The following is an 11,875-nucleotide window of genomic DNA, read 5'->3' as shown; positions in this document are numbered from 1 at the left end:
CATTTTCATGCACGCAGCTAATAAGCTTATTGTGCGTGCGGTATATGTAGGGTGAACATACATCATAATGATAAAAATACTAAATCTAGACTTTAAATATTTCTTGGGGACGCCAATGTTTCGTTGGCTCTAATCATCTAGTGGTTTAATTTTAAAGCCGTATCTCCGTATTATGTCCCCAGATTCCATTGTTGGAGTCTTTTGTTTATAGTCAGGATGGAACGTCGATACATCGCCAAAGTAAATCGAAAAACATCGATGTATAATGTTTTGAAACTCGCCAAACTTCGATATATCGATGTCTCTGACATCCCTAGCTGTTGCCTTTTGCGTTTTCTTCCCTTTCAATATGGTAGGTGTTGAAATTAGTCTTCGTAAAAATCTTAAAACATCGGTCTCAAAAAACCAGGAAATGTAATAAAAGTTACAACAAACGGAAATTAAAACTACTACTTATGGTTCAGAATTAGTATTCAGGACCCTCCTCGATTAAAGAACGTTATTTGTGCCGTCTAAAATTTGATATTTGTCGGCGAGAGCTTTGTACATGCAGCTGTATATGTGCTTTTATTTGACATGTATGAGGCATTTTTAAAACGGAGTCTTCTTATTCCAGGTGAATGTACCAAAACAACGCCGCACCTTCTGCAAGAAGTGCAAGGTGCACAAGCTGCACAAAGTAACGCAGTACAAGAAGTCCAAGGAGCGAAAAGGTGCTCAGGGCAGAAGACGTTACGACAGAAAACAGCAGGGTTTTGGCGGTCAGACCAAACCTATCTTCAGGAAGAAGGTGAGCAAAATTACGCAGTTTTTACTATTTTTTCGGCAATGCTTAGTAGAACCAAATTGCCGCGCCGTTGGCACTCGGCTTTTCGGTGGGAAACAACTTTGCCAAATTAAAACTGTTGCTGTACGGGAGAGCCTATACTGGCAGCATTATCGATACAGAAGTCGTATAATGCATTCTCAGCAGTTTCAAACAAATATTATTAATTGTTGTCACCACAAAGATTTCATTATACTAATGGTTGCTCCAATGCGTTCGTTTCAGGCCAAGACCACGAAAAAGATCGTGCTGCGTATGGAGTGTACTGAGTGCAAATACCGTAAGCAGACTCCACTGAAGCGTTGCAAGCACTTCGAGCTGGGTGGTGACAAGAAGCGCAAGGGACAGATGATTCAGTTCTAAGCCGGATCCCACTACTTTTGTATATCGATGTGTTTGTAGTTTTGGCTTGAGTAGAACTATTTGCAAGCACTTTAAAGGGTGTGCACAAGAGGAAAATAAAGAAACAGTAGATCTAAACTGTTGCAAGCGTTTCATTGGTATCGTATTAATACAAACAAGTGCTTATAATACCTACATATGTATGTACATATATCACAATCCGTGAATGGTTCACTTCGGATTTACTTAATCATATGCCAGCATCTTCGATCACACCATCCTCCACAATAGACTCGGGATTGCTGTATTGAAAAGATAAAAAAAATAAATGGGCACCTTTATCGCTAGCATACACTGCTTACTCTAGCAAACTCGGTTCGAGACCTTCGGATTGCATTTTAAGTTTGACTGCGGCCGCTGGAACGCCGACTTGTACCATTTTGAAATATTTCTTGTAGCGGATATCTTCACAGACACGCACACCTGTGGGTTTAGATTCAACTGGCAAACTCTCAGTCTCACAAGCAACTATGTTGGCATTAGCTTTAGGATCTTGGGGTGCCGATACGGGTATTTGTGCCGGTTGTGAGGGCACTGCAACATCGCCCTCAGGATCGGTGGGAATAGAGGCGAGTTTGGCTTCTAGTATAATTAACGCTGCCTCGGTTCGCTGTAATTTGCGCTCAAGCTCAATAAACTTTGCCTCGCAGGACAGTGTGAATTCATTAAGAAACGTACAAGTGTTGATTAAAAAACTGTTTACAAATGTGAGAATTCTGTTTTGATTTAATGGCGGTATCTGAAAATGGTGGCCATTAGTAAACCTGTTGCAGACTTAAATTAACTGTTTACTTGTGTTTTATCCATTTCTGCGAAAGGTGCGGACTCCATTGTGGCCTTCAGGCTTGGCCAAGCAACCGCAGGGACAACCGATTAACAAGTTGGTAACTAGAGGTGGGACGTTCCAAATACCAGCTGTGTTGTAAAACGATGTACGAAAGTGCTAAAAACTGCCTTTCGCTTTTTGATTGGCGCGAAGCACTGAAAATCAAATGATGATATGAAAGCTAAAATTGGTTTTAAAATTGTATTTATTTAATTTCTTTATGTCTTAATATGAAATGTGTGAAGTTCATTTTTGTATTATAGAGAATATCATGTATGCGTTCGGCTTATTATAAAATTTTTTAATACGCTATTATTTTGGGTTCTACCTTATATATAGACGTATAAGTGCTGGGACATAGGAATTTTCTATATGCTTAGAATCTACAATGAACGGGACTTTTTTAATGTAGTTTAACTTAATTTGTTCTAGTTTCATTTTTATGCGTGTTAACATACTTTTGTTGTGATTTAAATAACTGCAGAACTCTTAGGTTACGTTTATTTCAATTTCAATCTGCTTGCGCTCAAACATTTTTATATTGTCAAAATAAGAATGGATTTAATTCCCATATGCTAAAAATGTGGCAGTGGACTTTTAAACGTTTTAAAATGAAAACATTAATGTGCGCATCAAGTTCCAATTTTGCTTGGCAATACAAAGAAAAAAAAATGACACATGTTATGAAAATGCTGCCAGCAGCGGAATATATTTTGAAAATGATGCCCATATGATTGTGGACAACTTGTATTGCGATTTGATTACGTTGCAAACGAGAGCCCGCTGGCTTACAACGACTTGAATTGTTCGATCCATGCGTTTGAGTGCGGAATTTATTGTTGGAAGTTGGCCGTCGCCGCATGGAAATTAAAAGCCAAACGCTGATATTGCTTCATTTTAAAAACTTTATTTAAAATAAAAATACGCTGTATTGTTAAATAAAAATGTACAGTTAAAATTAAAATCAGTATAATTTTTATGTGTATCGGATGCGCAGCGGTGTGTGTGTTTGTATTCTGTTTCGATTGCAGGGGATTCGATGGGCGCATACACGCAATTAACTTCGATCTGGGTATTGATAAATATATAAATTTTGGTTTTCAAAAATATAAATGTAGCTTCGCAGCAATATGGGAGCCCTTCGTCAGAACTAAAGTACAAATTAAAATATATAATTAAGAATAGTAGAGCATTTCTAAGTTTCGCTTTTTCTCGACTCCTCTCGAATATCAATTTGTTTTTTCGATTTGTATATATATTTGTATATGTATATAAATATACTGCATTAAATTTGTGTAGTGAAGAGTTCATCAACGTTAATGCTTATATTACAATTTACGAACTGCTACAATAAGCAACTCTATGTATGTAGGTATGTATTTATTTATATTCCACTTCAAGTTTACGGAAACACATAACCAGTTTTAGCTGGTATATTACCTTTTGTTTTATACTAGGCATAAATAAAATAAATAATCCTTTACGAATGTGGCATTAGAAAAATAATAGAAGCTTTACGTTCTGGTATTATGCGCTTACATCTTAACGAAGTTGTTTTTCCTTTGTTTAAACTAATTATGTTCATTTCGCTGGCTATATTTAAGTAATACATAATCATACATCATATATGTATATGATATATGGTATATCTTCATTATAAGTTCATGATATTATTTTACAATTTGCTGTTTTGTTTAAACTTCCGTTAAAGTTTTTATGTGTATTCCACTTAATCTAAAGATTTGATCGTTAATATTTGTAAGATATATATATATATATGCATATATCTTTGTTTATATGTTGAAATATAAATAAGCTTGCACAGTGAGCGGCCTGAGGCGCTTATTACGAAATGTGGAGCACCATCTATTTAGGCCCTGCTCTCTAAATCCCCAGAATTTCTACTTTTTTTTATTGCTCAACTGTTTGAATCGAAGTTGTCGGCATTGTTTCCTAATCTGAGAACTGCTAGTCTACAGCGCCAAGGACTTCAGGACTGGTGTCGACTACTAATTTCTAATTTCGTGTATGTATATATGCACTTTAATGGGGAAAATGCTGTGTACATTTTTCTGGATTATAATTCTCATTCCTCCACAATAATATTTTTGTTTTTGGGTGTGTTATGGTATACTTATATTTACCCAAATATGTTGTTGCTCATGGATGATGTTTTATTACTTCAATAATATGGTTATGTTAATTATATTTAAATTTATCATAATATATATATGTATATAAATATAATTATTAAACGCCAACTTGAAATCATGTTTGTTTTTAGCTGATTTAACAGTAGATCTTTAGACAAACACTTTGGCCAATCCGTCGGCACCGGCACTGGCTATGTAGGGCTTTGTGGCATGGAAGGCCACATCGAATATACTCTCATCGAACTTTTTGCGATGTGCGGTGATTTCCTGCACGCATGTTTTATTGTCAAGATTCCAGAGCCGTATGGAGCAGTCGTGGGAGCCCGATAGCAAGTACAAGCCGTGCGCATCGACGGCCAGCGAGGTGACTGGCTCCAAATGCGCCACCATTGAGTGCACTAAAGTTCCGGATGTGTTGTCCCAGAAGCGGATGTGCCGATCCTCGTGTGCCGTTATCGTGATTGGCAGTGTCGGATGCGAGACGACCTTGTTGATGAATTTCCCCGTATTTCCAGACATCTCCTGTGCCGCTTCCAGCTTGATAATCTGCTTACCCGTCTCTGTGTCATAGATAATGCAATGCGCACTATTATAGGCCACCACAATGTGATCGACCTCGTTCCGAACAAAATCCACAGATGACGGTCCGCCTTCCGTCTCTGCAGCCGTGTAGGTGCGCAGTAGCGGTTCTTTTGTGTATGGTGACCACAACTTGACAGTGCCATCGGCCGAGCACGAGATAATGTTGTTATGCATTGTAGTCAGCCCCCAGACAGCATCAGTGTGACCCTCGAGCGTTCCCGAATGCACATTCGGATCGTAGCAGTCGTATGGGTCTATGTTCGGTGATGGCAGCTGCCAGCACTCGATGTTGCCATCCAGTCCGCCAGAGTAGCAAGTATCACCCGTCGAGGACATGCCCAAACAAAGAACTGGGCCGGTGTGTGCGCGAAACGTGTAGAGTGGCTCCACATCCAGACTAGCCGACTTTTTGGCTTGCACCGTCTTTTGCAGATTCCACAGCTTTAGCGTGTGATCCTCGGAGGCGGTGATCAGTACGGGCTCCTCGGGATGAAATATAAGGGAGCGCACGCCATCGAAATGCGACCGAAGCGTGTACTTGGCGTTCCAAGTTTTCCGATAGCCGGCCCCGCCAGCTCCTCCGCTTGTGCCATCTTTGGCGTTGGCATCATAAGCTCCATCCGACTCATTGTTAACCGTGAGTTGTGCCAATTCACCCAAGCCTAAAGAGCCGTCCACTTCTGCCGCATCGACGACCGCATTAAGCAATGGATGACAATTGTTTGTAATTCCATTCATTTTATTAGTGTGTATAAAAGGTCCTTGACAGTGACGCGATGGAATTGTGATGAATAAATGCATTGGATATTGGAGAGATAAAGATGAAAATGAAAATAAACAAACTTCGTTAGCGTACAGAATCGATCGAATTTAACATCAGAAGAGAAATAAAGGAGTCTAAGCGAACCAATCAGTTGCTAAATAAATATAGTTATTAAGCTTAAGCACCTTCGGTTATAAGATTTATATCGTTCAAGAGCTCCACCTCAGCTTCGAGATCTTCAATATCACATAGAAGAAAAAGAAACACAGAAAACGATACGCAAAGCATAAGACAATGCATATTTGGGTTACGTCTTTATCTAAAGGATATATCTATATATATAGTATATACACATATATATATATATTTATATACACACATATTATAATAGGAGTGGGTTTGGAGTCATTCGATTCGTTTCGAACTAACATGGTTACATATATTTGCAAAACAAGAGAGTGTTTTCAAAACTATCAATTCACAAATTTTAAGGACAGAACAAGTTCCAATTGTGGGGAAAATATTTGTATGGGAAATTAGAGAGGGATTCCTGATCCAAATTTTAAAATCTGGACGAGTTTGCGTTTATGCCTAAACTTTATAAAAATAAAGAATGAATTAAGGTGCATGGCGAGCTCGTGCAATATGCAAAGAATGGCACCTGGGGAGGGCTTTGGGAGCAGCATTTTAATTGGACTGCCTATCATACCTTCACTCAGCATATCCTTGCCTGATTTGGGGCGTTTGGCCATTTTAACATCCATGTCATCGTTATCAGTCGCCACCATTTCGAGATCATCGGATATCTCATCGTCGTCAGACATCTCTGTTGGGCCAAGGAACTCGAAGTTCGCCATAACAGCCGCCTCGGTGTCTAGTATGATGGCATCATTAGATTGTTGAACTTTTTTAGCGGGAGTATGACGACCTAATGTGAGCAAATTATTCAAATCTTTAACAGGGTGCATTGAAGCATATAGCCTACCTTCAGATTCTGATGCCCGCTTATTACTCTCATTGCCATTAATGTTTGGGCTCAGATTCTCGCCACCCCCGCCGCTTCCGTCATGCTCTGCATTATTATTTAGCCCCAGTATCGAGCGCACCCGGTTCGACCGCACATCGATTATGTTATCTGTGTAACCGATCTCAGCCAGATATAGTCGCAGCATTTGCCGGCCCTGTCGCCACGTGGTGTTCGACACCGAGCTGTAGGGCACTTCGGAGTCGGTAGCGATATCGCCAGTCAGGCCGGCATCATCATTTGATGGCTTAAACTCACTCAACTGCGGCGGATCGGTACCGTATTTTAGGCGATAGAATTTGGCGCGCTCCTGGCGCAGCGCATACTCCAACATTTTAATGCGTCGCGTCAAATCAGATTTGAGGCTTTCGAGGCATTTCCGTTCCCCTAACAGCATCGCTATACGGGCCTGAAAATATGTAAAGAAAATTTTATTCATTTATACGTGAACATTGTGCTCTTCTCCATAGTGGTATAAACGATATCAGTTCAGATTAATTAATGGACGAATAAATGTTACCTAGAGTATATACAAGTTAAAATTTAAGATTTCTCTTTGAAGGATTAATTGTTATCCATTTAGTTAAGGACAAATTTTTTTTAAGAGATTTGATCATCGTTGACCTGAATATTTAAAGAAGCTTCCTGAAAACTACTATACCTTAGAAATAGCAGACCCAACGCAATATCTTTGTATTTTGCAATGTTACAATATTAATGTATGTATTTAACTAAGATGCCAACCAATAATGGAATATGTGGTGGTTCTCAGGAGTTAGTTGTTGTAGAATTCACTCTTAATAACCTGGAATTAATTTATTAACCCTATACTAGATAATTTTAAAACTGCAGAGTAAACATTTATTTATTTTTTCAAGTCAATATAGTATATTAAGTCTTAACCGACTGCATTTATTTTTCACCGTTTTTTACATGTGATTTGTTCAGTTTGAGTTAGTTTTAAAAAAAAAGAAGAATTTTAGTTAATTTTCGATAGATAGGATAGTACTGGCGTTAAGTTAGAGGCTGAACTCTCGAATGAAAAATTTGTTTACATTTAAAAAGCATATACAATTAATTTATGCAAAGTAATATGTTTGGTGGTTCAGTTTTTCATAAAACTAAGAAAAAATCATCAATAATGTAGTTAAATTGATTGGCAAATTGCGAAGTTTATTTATCATTCTTCCAAATGTGTTAGTTTGTGTTATATACATAATTATACATATATGTATAATGCGACTGCTAATCTGAAATGCACACCAACATAGCGTCCCCTCATCGCTGGTGGGTTGTTGTCTAGCCGGTGAGCTGCCCACTGTGTGCCTCTTTTTTATATTATTTATATATTTATTTTTGACTTTCCACAATCAAGGCAAACAGGTTCAATGCGATCAATGTGGCCGCCTCCAACTTGTTTCGATGCTGAATTGAATATGAATATCATCGGTGGAGGTTCACTATCTTTGAATTGTTTTCAGAATCATCTACACCCAAAAATGATCGAAACTCTTGGTTCCGTTGTGGCATTTTATAACAAAATAATAATTGGCAGTCTCTTTTTTCTCTTTTGTATTAGTTGTCATCTAATATATTTTTTTCTTATGATTGTTTACAGTAAAGTAATTGCTTTGATCTGCTAGTCGGTATAGAGAATAATTTAGGGTCAAAATTTGCATTTTATTACTAATTTTGGAATATCGTAGAACAACTAACCGGGGAAAAAATAGTTAGCAGGAACTTTTCCTGTGCTCTTTTGAACTACCAGAAGACTTCGAATCTTATCTTTAAGCCAACACACAATAAATGCAATGTCTAATCAGAATCACCTGTACATATTTATGTATATTTACTTCCAAAAGGAAAAGGGTCCAAGATTTTTGGATGAAAGGGGCTATTATGAAAGCGACTAGATGCATGGAAATCTAATTATAAGATTAAAATTGGCATTTCGGGATCTCAATTGGAGTTAGCGGCGCGAAATTGATGGCACGAATTACTTTATGTGCCTCGCTATTGGCCGTATGTTAAAGCCAGCTGTTGGTTTGTAATGGCAGCGTAGCGTCTACCAAACAGAGCATAAATTCGATTTCAATTGCTGTTCGCTCGCCTCGCTTCGCTTGCAAACAGCCAAGACCTGCAACCCCCGCTGCAACTGTGAGTGAATTAATGAAATGATAAAATGGGTCTTGAAAAGCAACGGAAAGAAAAAGGTGGTTTACCCATTAGCACCCCTTCACGAAGATAGAGTCATTGAAATGGAAAGTCAACTGAGGCAACATTTTCAGGGGGAATATATGACTCACCTGCAGCTCGGCCCTGTCCACATCCCATTGTGATCGCTCCAGCTCGAAACGTGACCATTCGTGCTGTATGAAATGTAGTATGCCCGGTATTGTGTATTGGGGCGTGGCCTGTTGGTTGTTGGGTCCGCCGGGCATACCGTTGCCACCATCGTCGCTGCCATTGTTGCCTCCGCCCATACCTGTGACTATGCCGACATTAGCATTCTGCCCCCCGCCGCCAAGACCACTGATGCTTAGGCCGCCTCCACCGCCGCCTAAACTGTTTGCCAGCACGCCACCGATCGCTGAATTAGCACCACCAACGCCCAGCACTCCGACACCACCAACTGGCTTATTGTTGATGCCAGCGGTGGCTCCTGAATTGGTTCCCATTAGTGTCCTGTGGCTGTTGAATATGTGCTGTTGGTTCCTTGTTGCTACTGAGACTGCACTTGTGATGTGGCTATTAGTCTCGATCTATAACTGTTGTGCTTTGCGTTTTTAGTTAAAACTCCTGTTGGTTTTTGTAGATTTTCGCTTGTTTAACAAATTTCTCTCGATTGTTTTTACCTTCAGCTAGCCGTTGAGTGCTGTACTGGCTGTTTTGTTGCTGGTCCTGTTGGTTGAAAAGGTGAAATTCCGTGTTTAATACAAATGAGGTCATTGAATTTTCAGAGCTACACACAGAACGACTAGGAGAGCAGACAAGAGGAACGCTCACGGCACGGACGACACGGAAAGCGCAGCCAGCCACCGAAAAAAATTAAATAAAATACGAAAGGACAGACTAACTACGGTTTTGGCTCTCTTTTCACATTGCTCTCTTCGAATCTCTCTGCTTGTCCCTCTCCCGTTGCCGCCGCCGCCTCCTCCACTACTAGCAATACATTCGTTTACGACACATAACGTCACACGCGAGCCGACCCGCACTATATGTATAAGCTCACATACACACACGCACTCACCCAATCGCACGGATTTCAATGACGACAACTTTAGCAGTTCCAGACGAATTGCAATATATCGGTAATATTTTTTCTACTTGTGGATACTGTTTCCTATTTCACAGCCGGTCGGTTTATTGCTTTTGAATTTCGTCAAAGATTTTTCCCATACATGGCATTGTGTCTACTATCTGCGAAATTAACTATGATTACGATAAATTCCTGTTTATTTGCTTTCACTTGCTCAAGCACCCGGTTGTTGTTTTAATTTCGTTTTTGATTTACAATTTTTTCCAAGTAAACGCTGTTATTTGTTTGCTACCTTGTTTCACTACAAATTTTGTTTAAGAACTTTGCGTTAACAAAACTAAATTTCACTACGTATTTTTTTAGAAAAAGGCACTTGAAGCATACGTCATTTAATAGCGCACCTCGATGAATGCACTCCGCCATTTGCAACCGCCTTTCCGTACCTCCGTTCGTCTGTGTCCAAAGACAGAGCACGCAGCAACTGCGTTATAATTTTTGTATTTACAAATTTTTTCAATAAAATTAAGGCAAACGTACGTAGCGCACAAGAAAAAAAGTCGATTTAGCCGTTTGCAAAGTAGAATGCTTGGCCTGGAACTCTGTAACAACAGAGATGCGTGTTATAGGTTTTGCTCGCTTACACACCTTTCTATGACTGTCGGGTTCTATTGTAGCTGCCTCGCTCTGAATCTATATACAAAGAAAACACACACAGCCAAACGCACACATGCATATGTATGAAGACAGCCAAAGCCGTACGATTTTCACTTTGTTAAGCATAGAGTTTCGTAGTTGTTAGCCAAAGCCTGGAACTTTAGCAAATACTGTTTTGCTTACTTTGCACTTTTTTACGCCTTGGATTTTTTTATTACTTATCATTGGAAGGATATTTTTATATGTATTTCACGCGTAATTCTCTTCAGTTAACTACTGATTTTGGACGATACCGATTACCGATACCAAATACCGAACATGAGCATCCCTTTTTTAAACGAGGTGGTAGCTCCAAGCAATTTTGTCAAGCATAAAATGCCTTCGAAAATACAGCACACGAAGGAATAGAGGGGCTGAACCTTAAAATGAAAGTAATTCCAGTGAACTGTCATCTGCGTTTAATCCCTTTGATTTAGATTCGTGTTATAAAATGGTATATCTTAAGTTTAGTACTTCGAACAGAACATATTTACTTAGTTACAATAAAAGTGCTTGGTTGCTTATATAGAGACAGCGGACATGGTTTTGTCCCCGGCTGTGGAATTTTGAGCCAATAAACTGCGCGCCATTTACAAGAACTCTTCGCACCAATCATTTAAACAATTGTAGCAGTCGGAGGCTTGCTTTGAACTGGCGTGGCAAACATCTTTCATCCAATCTTTAAACAGCTCTTCGTCCTTTTTAAGCACCAAATATTGACCCAGTACGGTGTACGCCTGCAATATAGAGTTAAATATTAGTATTTAGCCTTCTTCAAGCGCACATGTGTCATCTATTTACATACATATGTATGTATTTATGTACACATGTGTGTGTGTATGTATACCTTGTCGAATCCCGCTTCCGTCAAACGTCCACCGAGCGTTTCGCCTATGCCCGCCAGTTCTGTGACAGATTTGTCGCCCATAGGCTCGGCCACAAAGTTTCTGTATTTTTGCGTAGTTCCCGACATTTTTCCTTAACTGCCTTAAGGCACTTTCGCAGAAATATCAGATCGCTTGGTTTCGCGCTAGCTTTTCTAGAAATGACGCACTAATAGAGATGTAAGAGAAATAGTTATCGGTATCGGTACTTCGAGAAGTTTTAATAACAAACTGCCAGACTGCCAAAAGTTACAAAACGAATATATTCAAATTAAATCCAGTACAATTCAATTCTAGACCGTTCATTGACATATTTAAAGCAATTCGACATAAATAGTAAAACAAAAAATATTTTTAGATCAAAATATTGCAGTTGGAATTAGTAATAAGCCGACATTTTAAATAAATGTAAAAATAACGAATAATAAGATACTGCTATTAATTTATCTAAACTCTTTCACGT

At 39.1% G+C, this 11,875-nt stretch overlaps 4 protein-coding genes across 13 annotated transcripts; 1 reads left to right on the top strand and 3 right to left on the bottom strand.

The window, feature by feature from the left end:
• Nucleotides 1–283: 283 nt before the first annotated feature.
• LOC115631206 (60S ribosomal protein L44) lies at nucleotides 284–1,306 on the top strand. The gene is made up of 3 exons (XM_030527910.1): nucleotides 284–352; nucleotides 617–790; nucleotides 1,052–1,306. The coding sequence occupies exons 1-3, from the start codon at nucleotides 299–301 to the stop codon at nucleotides 1,187–1,189; spliced, it is 366 nt and encodes a 121-aa protein (XP_030383770.1). The 5' UTR covers nucleotides 284–298; the 3' UTR covers nucleotides 1,190–1,306.
• Nucleotides 1,303–2,150, bottom strand: LOC115631205 (WASH complex subunit 3). Its single transcript, XM_030527909.1, has 3 exons — nucleotides 2,021–2,150; nucleotides 1,531–1,967; nucleotides 1,303–1,470 (listed from the first exon to the last, which is right to left on the bottom strand). Exons 1-3 carry the CDS (start codon nucleotides 2,057–2,059, stop codon nucleotides 1,419–1,421), a joined length of 528 nt encoding a protein of 175 aa, XP_030383769.1. The 5' UTR covers nucleotides 2,060–2,150; the 3' UTR covers nucleotides 1,303–1,418.
• Nucleotides 2,151–2,941: 791 nt separating this feature from the next.
• LOC115631202 (striatin-3) lies at nucleotides 2,942–10,777 on the bottom strand. Of its 10 annotated transcripts, XM_030527904.1 has the most exons (7): nucleotides 10,237–10,290; nucleotides 9,827–9,996; nucleotides 8,883–9,477; nucleotides 6,538–6,985; nucleotides 6,262–6,480; nucleotides 5,738–5,788; nucleotides 2,942–5,469 (listed from the first exon to the last, which is right to left on the bottom strand). In XM_030527904.1, the coding sequence occupies exons 3-7, from the start codon at nucleotides 9,252–9,254 to the stop codon at nucleotides 4,358–4,360; spliced, it is 2,202 nt and encodes a 733-aa protein (XP_030383764.1). In that variant the 5' UTR covers nucleotides 9,255–9,477; nucleotides 9,827–9,996; nucleotides 10,237–10,290; the 3' UTR covers nucleotides 2,942–4,357. The 10 variants fall into 10 exon arrangements, with proteins under 10 accessions (XP_030383764.1, XP_030383756.1, XP_030383762.1 ...); XM_030527896.1 differs by lacking the exon at nucleotides 5,738–5,788 and having other exon boundaries at nucleotides 2,942–5,550; XM_030527902.1 differs by lacking the exon at nucleotides 5,738–5,788 and having other exon boundaries at nucleotides 2,942–5,550; nucleotides 6,262–6,456.
• Nucleotides 10,778–10,930: 153 nt separating this feature from the next.
• On the bottom strand, nucleotides 10,931–11,578 carry LOC115631207 (barrier-to-autointegration factor). The gene is made up of 2 exons (XM_030527911.1): nucleotides 11,376–11,578; nucleotides 10,931–11,265 (listed from the first exon to the last, which is right to left on the bottom strand). The coding sequence occupies exons 1-2, from the start codon at nucleotides 11,499–11,501 to the stop codon at nucleotides 11,119–11,121; spliced, it is 273 nt and encodes a 90-aa protein (XP_030383771.1). The 5' UTR covers nucleotides 11,502–11,578; the 3' UTR covers nucleotides 10,931–11,118.
• Between the last annotated feature and the right edge of the window lie 297 nt (nucleotides 11,579–11,875).

This window comes from Scaptodrosophila lebanonensis, unplaced genomic scaffold, assembly GCF_003285725.1.
Source record: "Scaptodrosophila lebanonensis strain 11010-0011.00,11010-0021.00 unplaced genomic scaffold, SlebRS2 tig00001412-arrow-pilon, whole genome shotgun sequence".
NCBI lineage: Eukaryota > Metazoa > Arthropoda > Insecta > Diptera > Drosophilidae > Scaptodrosophila > Scaptodrosophila lebanonensis.
The sequence above is the reverse complement of the archived record's forward strand: the minus strand, read 5'-3'. Positions and strand labels throughout refer to the sequence as shown.

Excerpts from the sequence above, each read along its gene's own strand:
- LOC115631207 (XM_030527911.1), bottom strand. The coding sequence starts at position 11,501 with ATGTCGGGAACTACGCAAAAATACAGAAACTTTGTGGCCGAGCCTATG. Across the intron at positions 11,266-11,375 it reads CGGAAGCGGGATTCGACAAG|GCGTACACCGTACTGGGTCA; the intron begins GTATACATACAC and ends TCTATATTGCAG.
- LOC115631202 (XM_030527897.1), bottom strand. The coding sequence starts at position 9,254 with ATGGGAACCAATTCAGGAGCCACCGCTGGCATCAACAATAAGCCAGTT. Across the intron at positions 6,481-6,537 it reads GCGGGCATCAGAATCTGAAG|GTCGTCATACTCCCGCTAAA; the intron begins GTAGGCTATATG and ends TGCTCACATTAG. Across the intron at positions 5,551-6,261 it reads CAAGGATATGCTGAGTGAAG|GACCTTTTATACACACTAAT; the intron begins GTATGATAGGCA and ends GTCACTGTCAAG.
- LOC115631206 (XM_030527910.1), top strand. The coding sequence starts at position 299 with ATGTCTCTGACATCCCTAGCTGTTGCCTTTTGCGTTTTCTTCCCTTTC. Across the intron at positions 353-616 it reads TTTTCTTCCCTTTCAATATG|GTGAATGTACCAAAACAACG; the intron begins GTAGGTGTTGAA and ends TTCTTATTCCAG. Across the intron at positions 791-1,051 it reads AACCTATCTTCAGGAAGAAG|GCCAAGACCACGAAAAAGAT; the intron begins GTGAGCAAAATT and ends CGTTCGTTTCAG.
- LOC115631205 (XM_030527909.1), bottom strand. The coding sequence starts at position 2,059 with ATGGAGTCCGCACCTTTCGCAGAAATGGATAAAACACAA. Across the intron at positions 1,968-2,020 it reads CAGAAATGGATAAAACACAA|ATACCGCCATTAAATCAAAA; the intron begins GTAAACAGTTAA and ends CACCATTTTCAG. Across the intron at positions 1,471-1,530 it reads CTCGAACCGAGTTTGCTAGA|CAATCCCGAGTCTATTGTGG; the intron begins GTAAGCAGTGTA and ends TTTTCAATACAG.